Source organism: Anthonomus grandis, chromosome 15 (assembly GCF_022605725.1).
Source record: "Anthonomus grandis grandis chromosome 15, icAntGran1.3, whole genome shotgun sequence".
NCBI classification, from domain to species: Eukaryota; Metazoa; Arthropoda; class Insecta; order Coleoptera; family Curculionidae; genus Anthonomus; species Anthonomus grandis.
This window is the reverse complement of record NC_065560.1, coordinates 11,597,666-11,612,719: the sequence shown is the minus strand read 5'-3', so window position 1 is coordinate 11,612,719 and position 15,054 is coordinate 11,597,666. Positions and strand designations below refer to the sequence as shown.

General features: G+C 33.9%; 1 protein-coding gene across 33 annotated transcripts in view; it reads left to right on the top strand.

The window, feature by feature from the left end:
• LOC126745035 (basement membrane-specific heparan sulfate proteoglycan core protein) overlaps positions 1-15,054 on the top strand; it is a 797,399-nt gene that overhangs the window by 691,894 nt on the left and 90,451 nt on the right. For 32 of the 33 annotated variants that reach the window (XM_050452691.1, XM_050452690.1, XM_050452699.1 and 29 more), the window contains 6 exons: positions 5,079-5,219; positions 5,281-5,559; positions 5,632-5,837; positions 10,793-11,018; positions 11,725-11,901; positions 12,211-12,917. In XM_050452691.1, the coding sequence (XP_050308648.1) occupies positions 5,079-5,219; positions 5,281-5,559; positions 5,632-5,837; positions 10,793-11,018; positions 11,725-11,901; positions 12,211-12,917 (1,736 nt within the window). The remainder of the gene's footprint in view (positions 1-5,078; positions 5,220-5,280; positions 5,560-5,631; positions 5,838-10,792; positions 11,019-11,724; positions 11,902-12,210; positions 12,918-15,054) is intronic. The other variant, XM_050452689.1, reaches the window with a different exon arrangement.

Here is a 15,054-nt window from a genome sequence, read left to right as displayed (position 1 = left end):
TGCTAATCTTTTAAAATTTGCCATACCGTTACATGATTTAAGTTTAGTTGATGCGCAATTTTTCGTGTACTTATAGGGGCCTTTTTGATGGCATTAAGTACAATTTCTTCGTTCTGGAAGGTTTTTACTGAACTTTTATAACTGCTTGTTTCACGTAGTCGAGCGTGAATGTCAATGAAAGTTTGTACGTTACCCAGAGATATTCCGTAATTGAAATCCATATCTGTCATTTCTTGATTACTAAACTGAACCATTATGACAATTAGTAGTCACCAAAACGTAGAAATATTTGGCGCTTTAGAATAACCACAGAAGAAAACAAATATTTGATGGCTGTCGAATTATTTGAGAAAATAAATTTATTCACTTGTTTTCACGTATGTCATATGTATCTAAATAAGGACAACACTTAAATATTAAAAGTATTATAACAAATAAAAACAAATCGATGTTAAGAAATGCTGGATAAAATTATTTATATGTAAGCTCCTGGAGGGTCTAAAAGCGTATTCCAATTATTTAGAATAATATCACCATTTCTTTTAGTACCGTGAAACGGGGTTAAATTGATAATTTCGTTTGTAAATTTGCTTGTAACTCTTTTGATAACTGCATATCGATATTAAAATTAATAATAAATGATTGTGTATGAATGCCGTAAAAGGATTTTGCAATCGTATCTGCTCTAAATTTAAAGTTGTTTAAAAAAATGCCAAAATAAGGTGTGATCAATTTCATACCAAAAGGGGGGTGACTTTGATCAGTGCCATATAATTGTATTCTTCTTGCAATGCCTTAAAATGCATTATGAACAATTTAACCCCCGCTTAAGTTCATCAATCCGTTTAAAAGTTACAGATAATTCTAGGTTTTGGGGTGAAATTGATCAGTCATAAAATTCCACTAATTGTTTATTTTTTTAGGTAAAATAAAAAAGAAACATTGCAGTTTTTTAATACTTTATTAAAAACACTTGCTTAAAAATACAAAAACTTATAAAAGGCATTTAAAAAGTAAAGAAACAAATCTTCAATTAATAGATAGAAGCAGTAATGCGTATAGTAAGGATTTACATCTCCTTAATATCCACTGCTTTTTTGAATTGATAAATGATTTGACCTTTTGACGCATTCAGCGGTAGGTTCTGGCAAAATACCAATTATATCTGCCAACTCTATGGAAAACTCGTTGCCTTCTTGTGGTTTAAAAACAGTTTTTCTTCCATCGACAAATTTTAGTTTCAGAACTTCGAATTCGTTTTCATTGAAATTTTGAACTGTAGCTATGTAATGATAGCTAACACTTTTTTGCATGCCCCCCAACACTTTAACCAATAAAAATGTCCCAATTTTGATCTCACTTTGACTCACTTCCAAATATTCAATTTCTTTGTTTTCCTGCAACTGGATAAATAGATCGTCGGCGATCATGTCATCGGAATTATCATTTGTTATAGCCTTTTCAATGTCGCTGTCCGAGCTGAACATCAAGTTTTGTTCTCTTCTTATTTCGTCTTGTTGTAGCATTTGAAAATCTCTGTTGTTGTAAGTAATTTACCCACTTCTCTAAACAGCTTGTCTAATACTCGGTTTGGATTTAAAGTGACTATGCCACTTGCTTCAAAAGAAGAAATAAGCTTTCGTTTAACCGCATGAGGTATTTTATCTTTGGATAGTTTACTATCCATTCTCACCAAGGTTTTTTGCAACAAATGTGGGAAATCCTTTTTGTCAATTGATGAATGTGTCGGATACGTATTTTTCCATTCTAGCAAGACTTCTCTCCAGGCCATTTTAAATGGCCTGAAAAACCCTACGTCCAACGGCTGACATAAATGTGTCGCGTTCTTTGGCAGGCATACAAATCCAATATTATGTTCTTCACACAGTCTAATAACTTCTTCTGTGAAATGTGAGGCTAAGTTATCGCTTATTAGAATTTTGCGCCCTTGCTGTCTTTTGGCATGTGGAAAAAACGCAGACTTAAATATATGGTGGCAAAAGAACTCCTGCTGCAGAACCACACATCATCACTGAGGTTGCACATTTAGTAAAATTGCACACTCGTTCAGGGTATTTTACTCCACGGGAATATATTTTTGCGCCCAGGGTCGTCAAGTAAATTAGTTTCATCATAATTATATACGTTGCACGACGGAATACCATTTAAAGTTGTTTTAAGGTTTTCAAAATATTTAGTTAATGTTTGCCTGGAAATATCAGCACGAGCCCTTTTAATATTAGCTGCAAGCCTTTGAGTTATTACATTGTTATGTCTTTTTAACAGCGAAAATACCCCATCGGTACTGGGTAAATTGTCCTTAAATTTTTCCACTGAACGACCTTGGGTATCTAGCAGGTTTTTTGCCATATGCCTTAAATCTGTTAAATTAAGAGGAAACCCCAATTCGCCACAAATAGCAACACATTTAAGAATTGATTGCTCTTCATTGGAGCTAAAAACGGTTTGCCCGCCGTTACTTTTAATATGACGCCCATGGTATTTATTATTTAAGATCCCGTAAGAAATCTTGAACCATTTTGCAGCTTTGCGTAAACTCCACCCTTCATTTATGACCTTTTCTAATGCTTTTTCTATGGACTCTTGACCGTAGTCTTTGTACCTTCGTGTCCCAACTTTTCTCTTATAAACTCTCGGCATTATGTCAATATTCTAAAACCAAAAATATTATTATTACTAGTAGTACTATACCCTTAAAATTATATAAACTTTACAATTTGCTGATCAATTTCACCCCATTCAGTTGATCAATTTGACCCCATCCAATAAATCTTAAAATTTGACAAAATCCGGCAACGCCGCAAACTTCATTTTGAGGTTATAAAAATACAAGATATTCGGGATACTAAATATATCACGCTCATATCCACAATTTGCATGTATTTTTAAATAGCAGTCAAATTTTGAAAGGTTATATTTTTGTCTAAATATTACTTACATGTTTGAGAGCTGCAAACTCCAAAAAAAACGTTTAACTGACAAAAAACATGCACATGGATCACTAGCTAAACCATTACTGAATACGATTTTTTACCGAACGGAAAAAATCGGCACTTAATATGCGCGGGAAATTAATAAAAAAAAATAAAGTAAAATATTTTGATATGGTGTTCAAAGTCGCCCCGCGAAATCAAATTCACCCCATTTCACGGTACTGATCTGCTTTCGGGTGAAAGCAAAGCCGTTTGATACTCATGTTCATATGAATAAGTCTTGTCTTCAAATTGAGCAAGCATTCGATGGTTGCAGGTTGTCTACATACTTTATTAACACTTTGTATAGAGTGATGTATAGGCAGCCAAAACGTTTTTTCTTAAAAACCTTGAATCTATCGACTTTTAACTTATGAACCACATTACCCTTAAAAATTATTATGGTGGTCGAGAGATTTTCGTGAAACTGGAACCACCTCAAAACTAAAAATTAACGGGTCGAAGTAATTTAGTTTTAATCATCCTCTTATTTTGAATTTTAATGTACAGTAAAAGCTCCTACGTATTTTATGATTTGAGTTAGATTAATTAGGTTAAATGCACCCTTTATGGTTTAAAAACAATGGACATCTCTATCCTCACTTTGGATACTTTTGATATTAACTTGTCTGAAAAAAGTGGAGAAAAAACCTATAGATGACTATTTGACTTATGAATTTTAGATTTCTTATTTCGGTGAAGTGAAGTAAATTTATGTGCCCAAGTATTTTAAATATTTTAGCTCCATTGGTTAAATTACGGCGCAAACGTAATTTGATGTTAAAGAAAATGGTGTTTGAAAATTTAAATATTTTAGAGATCTTTGAAGATTACCGAAAAAATTTTAGATATATCTTACCCGTTTTTTTTTTCAATTAAATTAGGAATCCAGTTTTAAAATTCGAAATCCGGTTTCTGGAAGATGAAAAATAGGATTTTAAATTTGTGAAGAACTTCAGGGAATGAAAAGTACAATTTTTATGGGTATTTCGAATGTCGTTTTTTCGAAGTTATTAGGATTTTTGAAGAAAGTATATACTATTGGTGGGACCGAATTTGAGATACACTAATAGGATCGTAACAATGATAAGAGATTTTTTTTACATTTTTTGTTTAATTTAAAATAGCTCATAAAAAAATTGAGAAAATTAAGTTTTTACTAATTTGTTTTTTACTTTTCACGTTTACTACTTAGATATTTTAGTTTATGAAAAACAAGCATTTTTGTCTCATTTTATGTCATTTATTTATGTTGTTGTAAGTGAATGTTGTAATTCAATAGTTTCAGTAATTGTTAAATAAATATTTTAAAAGGATTAAACTATGTAAAACAAGTTTAAACTGCTAAAGCAAGTTTTCTAAATATTTCACATTATCTCTAAAACTGTATTTTGCTTAATGGTATCTAGGAATACCATATAAAAAAATTGAATAAAAAACACTAGTAAAAAATCGCGTACGGCACAATTATAAATATTCATCATTTAAATTCATCATTTTAATTGTAAGCGTTAAATTTAATACATTCGTTAAAAATGCAATATTTAATACATCTTATATTGAAAAAATTCAGTAATTTAACTAACTATATTTTTCTTTTTTGCCCTCCCTCCCCCTCTTCTGAATCTCGATGGATTTGGTGAGTAAAACACATGGACATCTCTCTCTTTCATCCACGCTATCAGTATAATTTGGCTCCTTCTTTTCACAACATTTTTTTATTTGTGTTAATATGTAACATACAGGGTGAGATGGCATTGGTGAATGGCAAAATGGAGGAAATGTTTGATAGAAGACTGAAAAAATGGAAAGCAGTTTACCATTCTCACCCTGTATTTTCAAATAATTAAGCCTTTTCCCTTTTTCTCCTTAAAGTATCATAGAATGGGTTTTAAATAAACTAACTTAAAACATCGTAACTAAACCCAATGTAGAATAGTAAGTACTAAGTGTTATTGAAATGCCCCTCTTTGTTTTATATTTTATGGCCTTCGTAGATTAGAAGAAGACTATTTGAAAACAGATAATTTTATAAAGAGAGAAGTATATTCTATTTTAAAACCCTAAAACTTTTTTCTATAATAGGAATACACTACTGGACAATATTGTGAATACTGTAAGCCTAACACATTCTACTTGAGCACCAAAAATCAGTTCGGTTGTATATCATGCTTCTGTATGGGAGTGACTCAGCAATGCTCTAAATCTGATTGGTACAGAGACTCGGTAATAAATGTTAATAATTCCCAAAAAAATAACGAGATGTTAACAATTTTTATTTTTATAGATAACATCAGTTTTCACCAGCTCCACCAACGACTTTAAATTAACAGACATTTATAAAGAAAACTCCTTTAGTACCGGTATCAAGCTTCAACCAGAAACAAGGGAAATTATTTATAGATCCTTTGGACAACCAGAGATTTACTATTGGTCCTTACCAAACAAGTATCTTGGCGACAAAGTGACATCTTACGGAGGATATTTGACATATGTTGTAAGAAATACTCCTGTACCGGGAGGTGCTAGTTCCAGAAATAACGCCCCAGATGTAGAACTGATTAGTGTAAGTGCTCCTGTTTTAGCATTTAATAAGTTAAAAACTTTTTTTAACTCAAAACTTTAAACTTTTTTACAGGAAAACCATATAAATCTACAATACTTTTCCACAAATATTACTCAACCGACTAATACTCCTCAAACCTTTACGGTACCGCTTTTGGAACAATACTGGCAAAGGAACGACGGTCAGAAGGCTGACAGAGAACATCTTTTGATGGCGTTAGCTGACGTCAAAGCAATTTACATTAAGGCTACATACTTTACTAATACAGAAGAAGCAGCGTAAGTTTTGTTTTTTTTTCCAATTAAAAATAATTAGAGTAAGCTATTTTTACTTATTAGTTTATTTAAATAAATAAATAAATAAAATTATATCTTGATTTAGCAAAAAGCTACATTCAATAAAAACATAAATAAAAAATAAAGTAAAAGTTGGCCATAACTCTACCACGACACTCCGGTTTGTCCATGCATGGTCTCGCTAATCCAGAAATCGCATCCCGGTTCCAGAAATATCTTGTCAGAGGTAGACCATAAATTAAAACTAGACTTAACCTAAACATTATTTCCTCGTTTCCTTGCCCCACTTATTAAAAGCACAGTTAATTGATGTTGCCTTGCCTTATAATAATAAAAATAATGTCGACTCATGCTGATCCGGTCGGTTCGGTTGCAAGCAGCCGATGACACATATTTGGAACTTGGTTGATCTTACTGACCAGACACATTGGCCCCCCGTGTCACACTTAGAAACGCTTCGGCAGTTCCAACAAATTGTATCCAGGTTGGCCTAGAAATATTCAGTCAGATAAACCCACAATCAAGGTGATGATTGGAGCGAAAACAATGCACACTATAATAAAACTTAATAAACTACATACTTAAAATAACATAACAAACATAATATTACTTATTCATGATAAGTTCTCTTAAGAGCCCTTTGAATTGATTCAAAGTAGTACAATTTTTGATGTTAGCAGGCAAGTTGTTAAATAGAATTAAACCTTTGTATAGAACTGATTTAAGCATTTGGGTTGTGTTACATCTATCGACTAGTATAAAGTCTATACGATTTCTTGTATTATAGTTATGTATATCTCCAAAAGTCTTAATTTATTACAAATATAATCGGGGAGCATCTGATGTTTTAATTTAAAAATAAACAAATAGACGTTATACATAATTCTTTGATGTATGGACAACATATCTAGAACACTCAACATAGAGACAACAGGCGTGTAATGATTACAATTTAGTCTCATGGCTCTATTTTAAATTCTTTCCAGTTGGTCAATTCTATACTGTAGCAAGTTAAACAATAATAATGAATAAAACTGTAAGTGAGGAAGAACAATGGCGCTGTAAAGTTTTAATTTGGTGTACACTGACAATTGTTTTTCCAATTCTTATGATAAATTTAAGTTTTTTTGAAAATTTTCTCATGACATAATCTGCATGAGCATGGAAATTCAGATTGGAATTGAAAATTGTTCCCAAATATTTAATTTCTTTATTATACAAAATACTTTCCCTTATAGTGTATATTGCTTATGATTTCGTCCACCCTCTATTTAAAAAGCCTATCGTCTCTCTCTATAGCTATATTCAGCATTTTCTTTGCAATTTTTAAGTCTTGGCAAAGCTTTTTGCTGAGCTTGCTAGCGCTCAGTTAGCTAGTTAGAGCAAAAAAAAACAAAATTTATAGTAATAAGTTAAAACCTTAATATTCCCCTTACTATCACACTAAATGTAAAACAAGTAGAGCAGGTGCAAAAATGCAAATATCTAGGAATAGTCAGTAATTACCTTATTAGATCCAGAATAAGAAAAGAAGACCAGGTTAGAAATGGCAGAAAACTTCTTTGCTTCTTAAACTACGTTTATTCCTTACTCTTCAATATTCAGAAATAGAAGTATGCTCTGGACACAGAATAATAAATGAAGAAGTACTAAGGCGCATTGGACATGAAAGAAAACTATTAAAGAATATTAAGATCCCTAACACGGTATAGGTCACATTCTGCGCAACAACAAATATATACTGCTGCAAGATATATAGCAGGAAAGAATAGAGGAGAAGAAAAGACAAATCGTGGCTTCGTAATAGAAGAAAGGGTTCGTAATATAGGTGAGATAATAACAGGAATAAATGTTGAAGAATTAAGAAATCGAAATCAGAAGAAAAAGTCACTCGGTCTACTTGGTCAAGCATTACTAATTTTTTTTTCTCTCTTTTTTAAACCAGTATTATTAAATGTATACCAATGCCAAATTATACTATTCCTGAGTTACGTTATTATTATATAACTCTATAATTGGGGCAAGAACCTTCGAATTTATTGCATATTACTAATTTGATCAAGGTCAAAGATAGTGCTTATAATTTCGTCCACCCTCTATTTAAAAAGTTTATTTTGTCTCTTTAACAAGGTCAGTTTCTTAACCATGAAAGAAAACTGCGGGCCATTCAGCATTTTCTTTGCAATTTTTAGTATTGTATTTTAAGTATTGGCAAAGCTTTTTGATGACCTTGCTATTGCTCCGTTAGCTAATTAGGGTTTAACTTAACATAGAGGTTAAACTACTTTTAAGGTAAACTAGTTTAACCAAGCGGCACACTCATAAACACTCATGCCAAATCTAGGTCTCGAACACAAGGCTACACTAAGTTGGAAGGTATATACCCTCTCACTTTAATACAACTCTCACTTTAATACAAATACTAGCTAGCTGGCCCTGGCTAGGTATTAAACTTCTACGGAATAGTTACAATTTTTGTGCAAGCCAAATATTACTGACCTCCTGGAATAGGTGGTCTACCAACTATTCTAACGCTGTCGACTAGTTAAACTTCTTTTTAGCTTATCTGTTTCGATTACCTTTTATTCTCATAATAACATAACATTTAACGTTACAACCCTGGATGGGTCTTGGTTGACTATAATTTACCAGCGCTGGTTTCGAAAGATTGGGAAAAAAGAGGAAAAACACGTATGTGTAATGATGAGGAGCAATCATTTGTTCTGATTCAATTCAAATCAAATACAATTGCTGTGGGGATCCAGCCCCTAGAAAATGAACATTCATTTCCATATGGAATTCTTATATTTCTAAGTTTTATATATGTTAAATTTTTTGAGATATGAACCTTACTAGTTTTACGGGTCTTTGGAGATCACACTGTTTAGCACCCATAAGTTAATACCAGTCTGATAATGGATTTGTAGATTCTGATGTTCTTGTAAGATATTAAGATTTTATTAGTGAGAACGCCGAATATTGCACAGCTTGTATATTGTGTTCTGCTCTCTTATCCTTTGACATCGGCCGTAATTAGTTCTCCAAGATATTTAAACCATTGAAAGTAAAGGTGAAATTTTGTCCTACTCTATTGTAGTCCCTTTGTGTCTTGCTTTGTTTAAGCACACATACGTCGTTTATTTTTTATTGAGCATTAGTACTATTTTATTCGTTGCTCATTTACCTTTGTTAAAAGTGTCTCATGAATATGATGGATTTTCATCTACATAAGTAGTTTGGAGCTCCTGGGCTGTTAGTAATTCTGTCTTTTTCCACTGGTTTAAAAGTATTTGTAATAAAACGTTCGAATTAAAGTTTATTATTAGAGGTACTTTTGATATATTTTCATCCAATCATACTTTGGTTATCCAAATTGGGGTCTTTACTTAGTGTCTTTCTAGGATGTCATACATTTCATAAGTTCTGTTGTTGATTTCCCATTAGCTGTCACAGTGCGAATAACTAGTTTATTGTTGATCTGTTCGGTCTAAAGCCAGCTTAGTTTAACCCCGGTATATTTTTCGAATAATATATCTTTTATATATAATTAGACAGGATGATAGGATTTCATATGCGGTGTTTGTTAACAAGAGACATTTGTAGTTGGAGAACTTAATTTTGATGCCTTTTTATAGAAATAAGTTTTATTAGCCATTATTGATCAGCAGATTTATTATAAGTACTTGACATAAAATGTTTACTCCTCAGATTATTTCACACCTCCTGATTGACTATTCTCTCTTTCTATAGCTTCATATTTTTGTTTTTCTTTTTTAAATTTTCGGGATGCGAAATCCGCAAAAATAGAAAACTACCTAAAATACTATATCATAAATGAGAGAAAAATGTTAATCAGACAAAAATTTGGGATCCGAGCAAAAATCCCTAGAAAAAAATTTTTTTTTTTAACATTTAGTGAGGACTTCCAACCAAAACACCCTTTATAATTTTGTACTATAAACTAAATCAGACACTCACAAACGACCATGCCAAGTCTGGGACTGGAACCCAGGGCTACACGACTGCTAGGTAGGTGTATACACCTGCCTGCCAATAATAAATCACATTTTGCAATTGACTCGAACATTATTTAGGAGTTCAAAAAAATTACCACGGAGAGCCAAATGATATGAGACCTTTCCTCTTTGTCGAAATACTGCCTCAGTGGGAAAGCAAAAAAAATAATAAAGGTAGTTCTTTCCGACGCGTGTTTCTGCTTATTGGCTTATCCAAGGTGAAACAACCAGAAACCGAAAGAAAAAAAATAACGAAGATCACGAACGGGAGTGGACCACTGGTTTATGTCGTCAGCTTAAGTACCTCTCATTCTCGAGAAAAAATACGGCATCTACACCAAGGCCTGGAGAAACCGATAAGCAGAAATACATGTCGGCGAGTATAACCTTTATTTATTCTTTTCTGCTTTTTGACTTGCGAATTATTACGACAAAGATATCCCCTTATCGTCAGGACGATGCCTGTGGCATTGGAATCAGGATTGCCTGAAACGCCAATTTTATGAATTAAAACAAACTTAACCCAAATTTAGTATTGAAAACGTGTAGAAAAAATTATATTATTTTTTAAGTATAACTTAAAATACCAAAAAAAATAATTTGACTGGTTTAAGACAAAAAATTTGTAAAGGTATTCACAAATAATCGAAAATTTATAATATAATATATAGGGAAATATATTTAAATTACCAAAGTTAATCCTGTAAGATTCCAAATATTTAAAATTTATCTATTCATAGTTTCCCTAAAACCTGTCGATGCGGTTCTCAGAGGACCACACATTATTTGTCTTACACTATACAGTCCCGTGTTGTGTTCTGATACTATTACCACTTCATTAATAATAGATCACAACACATTATAATTCCCTACAACTTTGTATTTAATAAAAAAATCTATTATTTCTCTATTATTTTCTAGACTCATCTCGGTTTCAATGGATATAGCAACAGAAACGAACACTGGCAGAGAACGCGCACATGAAGTAGAACAGTGCCATTGTCCGGTGGGATATACAGGTCTCTCTTGTGAAGACTGCGCTTTTGGCTACACCCGTTCTGAGGACGGAATCTATTTGGAACTTTGTAGACCGTGCGAATGCAACGGATTCTCAAACGAGTGTGACCCTGAGACTGGTGTCTGCAGAGTAAGTAGAATTAAAACATATTCAGAAGCAAGTTGTAATGGTGAGGGAACAGTATCCGGCGAGTAGGCCCAAAACATATTTTTTTCGCTCATTCCCACTGATCAACCTTTCTAGTCTCACTAAGCAGTTGACTCTCTTCCTAATGAAGGAGAGCAGACCTTCCCAGTTAAAGTCCTTTAGTTCCTCTCGTAACAGGAAGAGAGAACCCAGGATTTATTTCCTGATGCTAACCTTTCGCACTCTGCTATAAAATGATATGGTGGTTCCTAAGCCATACTACAACCAGGGCACAGAGGGAATGGGCACCACATTTGAGGTATACAGTTGCTGGTTCAGTCTACAGGGACGTGTTAGGACTTCAGTTAGGTCTGATAAAATCCTTCAGTGCCGGGATAGCGGCTACGCTTTCTTAGCTTTAGTTGAATTTGATAGCAGTTTTTTGGTCTGTCGGTAATCCCTGTTTCAACTTCACTTTTACATTGCACAGTTATCTAGGATATAGCAAAATGTGAATGAAATCTAACTCACTCCATGGTTGCGCTCAAGGCTGATCGGTGGGAGAGATGATCTGATAATACGATCCCAACACACTCTTGAACCAGTTTGATCAACTTTGACCTTGCACCAACTGGTCTTGGGGTCTTGCATATCGCCTTTAAGGAAGCCTGGCTGACCATTTATTATACTTAATTTTTTTGTCTTCTAGAATTGTCGGGATAATACTGCGGGAGATCAATGTGAGCTATGCCTGCCGGGATATACTGGCGATCCGTTAAGGGGAACTCCTTGTACTCGTCACGATCCTTCAGGAGGGGACTCTTGCAATTGTGATCCTAGAGGGTCTACCTACAATGGATGCGTTAATGGACAATGTCAGTGCAAGGTAAAATTACTAATTTACAATTTTTTTTACTTACATTGAAATCTATGACCAATGTGTGACCCATTTAGATTGGAAACATCTCTATGAAATTCTGCATTAAGAAACTGATTTCAGATTCTACTTTCAATATTCTTTATTTTAAATTTGTAAGGTTATGACGGATAGTGTAAACATTGATTTAAAGCCTGCCCAAAAGATTTTTATATTTTGCAAAAAAAAAGTAGTTCGGCGCTTGACTGTATAAACTGAACTACTGCTGAACTAACGATCGGTGCGAGAGATGACGATTTTTTTTTAATTTATTTCTAGGCTAATGTAGAAGGACCATACTGCGATAGATGCCGCAATGGAACCTTTGGCCTAAGCAGCCAAAACATTGACGGTTGCGAGTTTTGCTTCTGCTCCGGCGTTACCTCAGAATGTAGCGAAAGTCAACTCTACATAGAGCAAATCCCGATCCAAATAACTGACTTACATAGATTTATTTTAACCGATCAATACTTTAAGGAGACTATAAGATCAGGCTTTAAAGTAAGTCTGGCTTCCAACGAAATTGGATTCACATTCCCTCCAAGTCAACGAGGAAGATTTTACTGGTCCCTTCCATCCACATTCACCGGCAATCAAATTAAATCTTACGGAGGCAAGTTGGAGTATATGCAACGTTACATTGACCTGCCCCATGCTAAGTACTACCTGGACAAAGACATTATTATTACCGGTAATAATATGGTCATATATTGGACAAACCCCGAAGCTTTGAAACCTGAGAGAGTCAATAGTGTGAGCGCTAGAATCCATCCGTCAGCCAAATGGTTCCGTTTAGACCAAAATAGGTCGCCAAAATCTGCATCTAGGGAAGATATTATGACTGTTCTGGCAAGTATTGATACCATTTTAATCAGAGCCACTCCATCAACGGATACTTCAAGTACATTCTTGAGCGATATTACTTTGGATACTGCCGTTGATGTTTACACCTCAAAACCAAAAGCCACTAGCGTCGAAAGCTGCGGGTAAGATTATTTATAATTTTAATCATAAAACGTTATTGAAGTGATAATTTTTAGGTCATTTAAAATACTGATAGTACAGTCAATTCGGCATCCAAAAAAGTTCCATCCATTTTTTCGTTTTTGTTTAATCAGTGGCTTATGAGAAAAGTTTAAAAACAAAATGTGTAATTTGGGGAACACTAAATTTAATTTTCTGCAGTTGCACTTAATTTAGCTTAAAATAGTATAAGTATATAGTATAATATACATTTTTTTATATTTAATTTTTTGAAATTCTTGCCGCAATCGAATTAACACCAGAATTTATTATCGTTGACCTCAGCGCATGCAGAAGGCATTTAATTCTATTTTTTTATAATTTTTTTATCTCACAGCCCTAATTAATTTTAATGTTGTATTTATATTTTTTATTACTTCAAATTTAATTAAGGCGTAGAAATAGTCCAAACCTAAAAGTTAAGACCTTCAGACTTATATCTAACTACTATACAGGGTGATTCATTAATATTGCACGAAAATGAAATGCCGGTTTTTTTGGGTTAAATTATGACGAAAAGTTCCTATAAACATATGTCCGAAAGTGCTTCGTTTCCGAGATACAGGGTGTTCAAATTTTCTTAAAAAATCGATTTTTTATTAATATCTAAGAAATGCCTTTGCTGTTTGCAATGTCATTCATACCATTTCTGGATATCTTAATGATGTATCTTTTTGACATATGACAGTTGATTTGTTATTCCAGGGACGTGCCCACGGGGTAAGCGGGTTAGGTTTTTTGTACAAAAAATAGCACCTAGTGGATTTGTTGAACCTCCTGTACATTTTTTGGATGACGCAACTAAAGATGGAATTGTTTCAACTCTTGGGTGTTTTTCGTATCTCCCTCCGTTTTCGATAAAAAAATTAGTTTAATGCAAACGTTTGAAAAAACTTGAATAAACATAATAAAATGCCTACTTATCGATTTACAGGGTGAAGAATAGTAAATACGGTAATTTGGAATTTTGACATGACATTAACTGTACTACCTGTTGAAAAATAGTTTTAATTAAACTTAGGTACATTAATTAAATTCTTAGAATAAACATTAGTAAATTGATGAAGGTAATGAAAAGCTATGGACTAAGAAACGTACGCTATAAGAGTTGTTCAAAATGAGTTCCTCCAACTGCAATGCATGCGTCTGTCCTGCGACGCATTGACTGGCGAACACGTTCAAAGATCCCTGGCGTGTTTCGAATAATATCGCAATTTGCAATAATACGATTTCTTAATTCTTCAACATTTTCGATGGGGGTGGTATAAACTAATTGCTTGAGGTGGCCCCAGAGGAAAAAGTCTATTGGATTTAGATCGGGAGATCGCGCAGGCCAGGGTTGTATACCTCCACGACCTATCCAACGATTGGGATATACTCTATCTAAATACTGTCGAGCAATTAAGCTGAAATGCGCCGGAGCGCCATCATGCATGAAAAACATTTGGTACCTTAAGTCAAGCGGGACGTTTTCTAATAGTGTTGGCAACTCCTCTTGAAGAAAACGCCGATACACTTCTCCACTTAACCTTTGTTGCAAAAAGAAAGGACCAATTAAGTGGTCTTCAATGATTCCAACCCAAACATTCAGTGAAAATTGGTGTTGATGGCGACTTTCACTTATTCCATGTGGATTTTCATCTGCCCAAATGTGATTATTATGGAAATTCATTATCGAATTCCTGGAGAAATTAGCTTCGTCCGTGAAAAGTATTTTTGATAAAAAAGGAGGATTTTCTACAATGTTTTGTTGTAACCATCGACAGAAAGCCACTCTATGAGGATAGTCGTCTGGCAAAAGTGCTTGTACCCGCTGGATGTGATACGGGTACAAAAGCTGATTTTTCAGTATTCTAAACACTGTTGGCTGACTAATGTTTAAAGTGGCAGCAATCTGTCTTGTACTCGTTGAAGGATTATCCTCGATTTCGTGGAGCACTGCTTCTTCAGCTTCTGCGGTTGCAACTGTGCGGGGTCGTCCATTGTCGACTGTAAGTTTTTTAAAACTTCCACTTTCTCTGAGACGTTGATGGAGGCGAGTAAACATTTGACTATGAGGAAGTACTCGGTTAGGGTATTTGTCCGCGTAAATACGCCTCG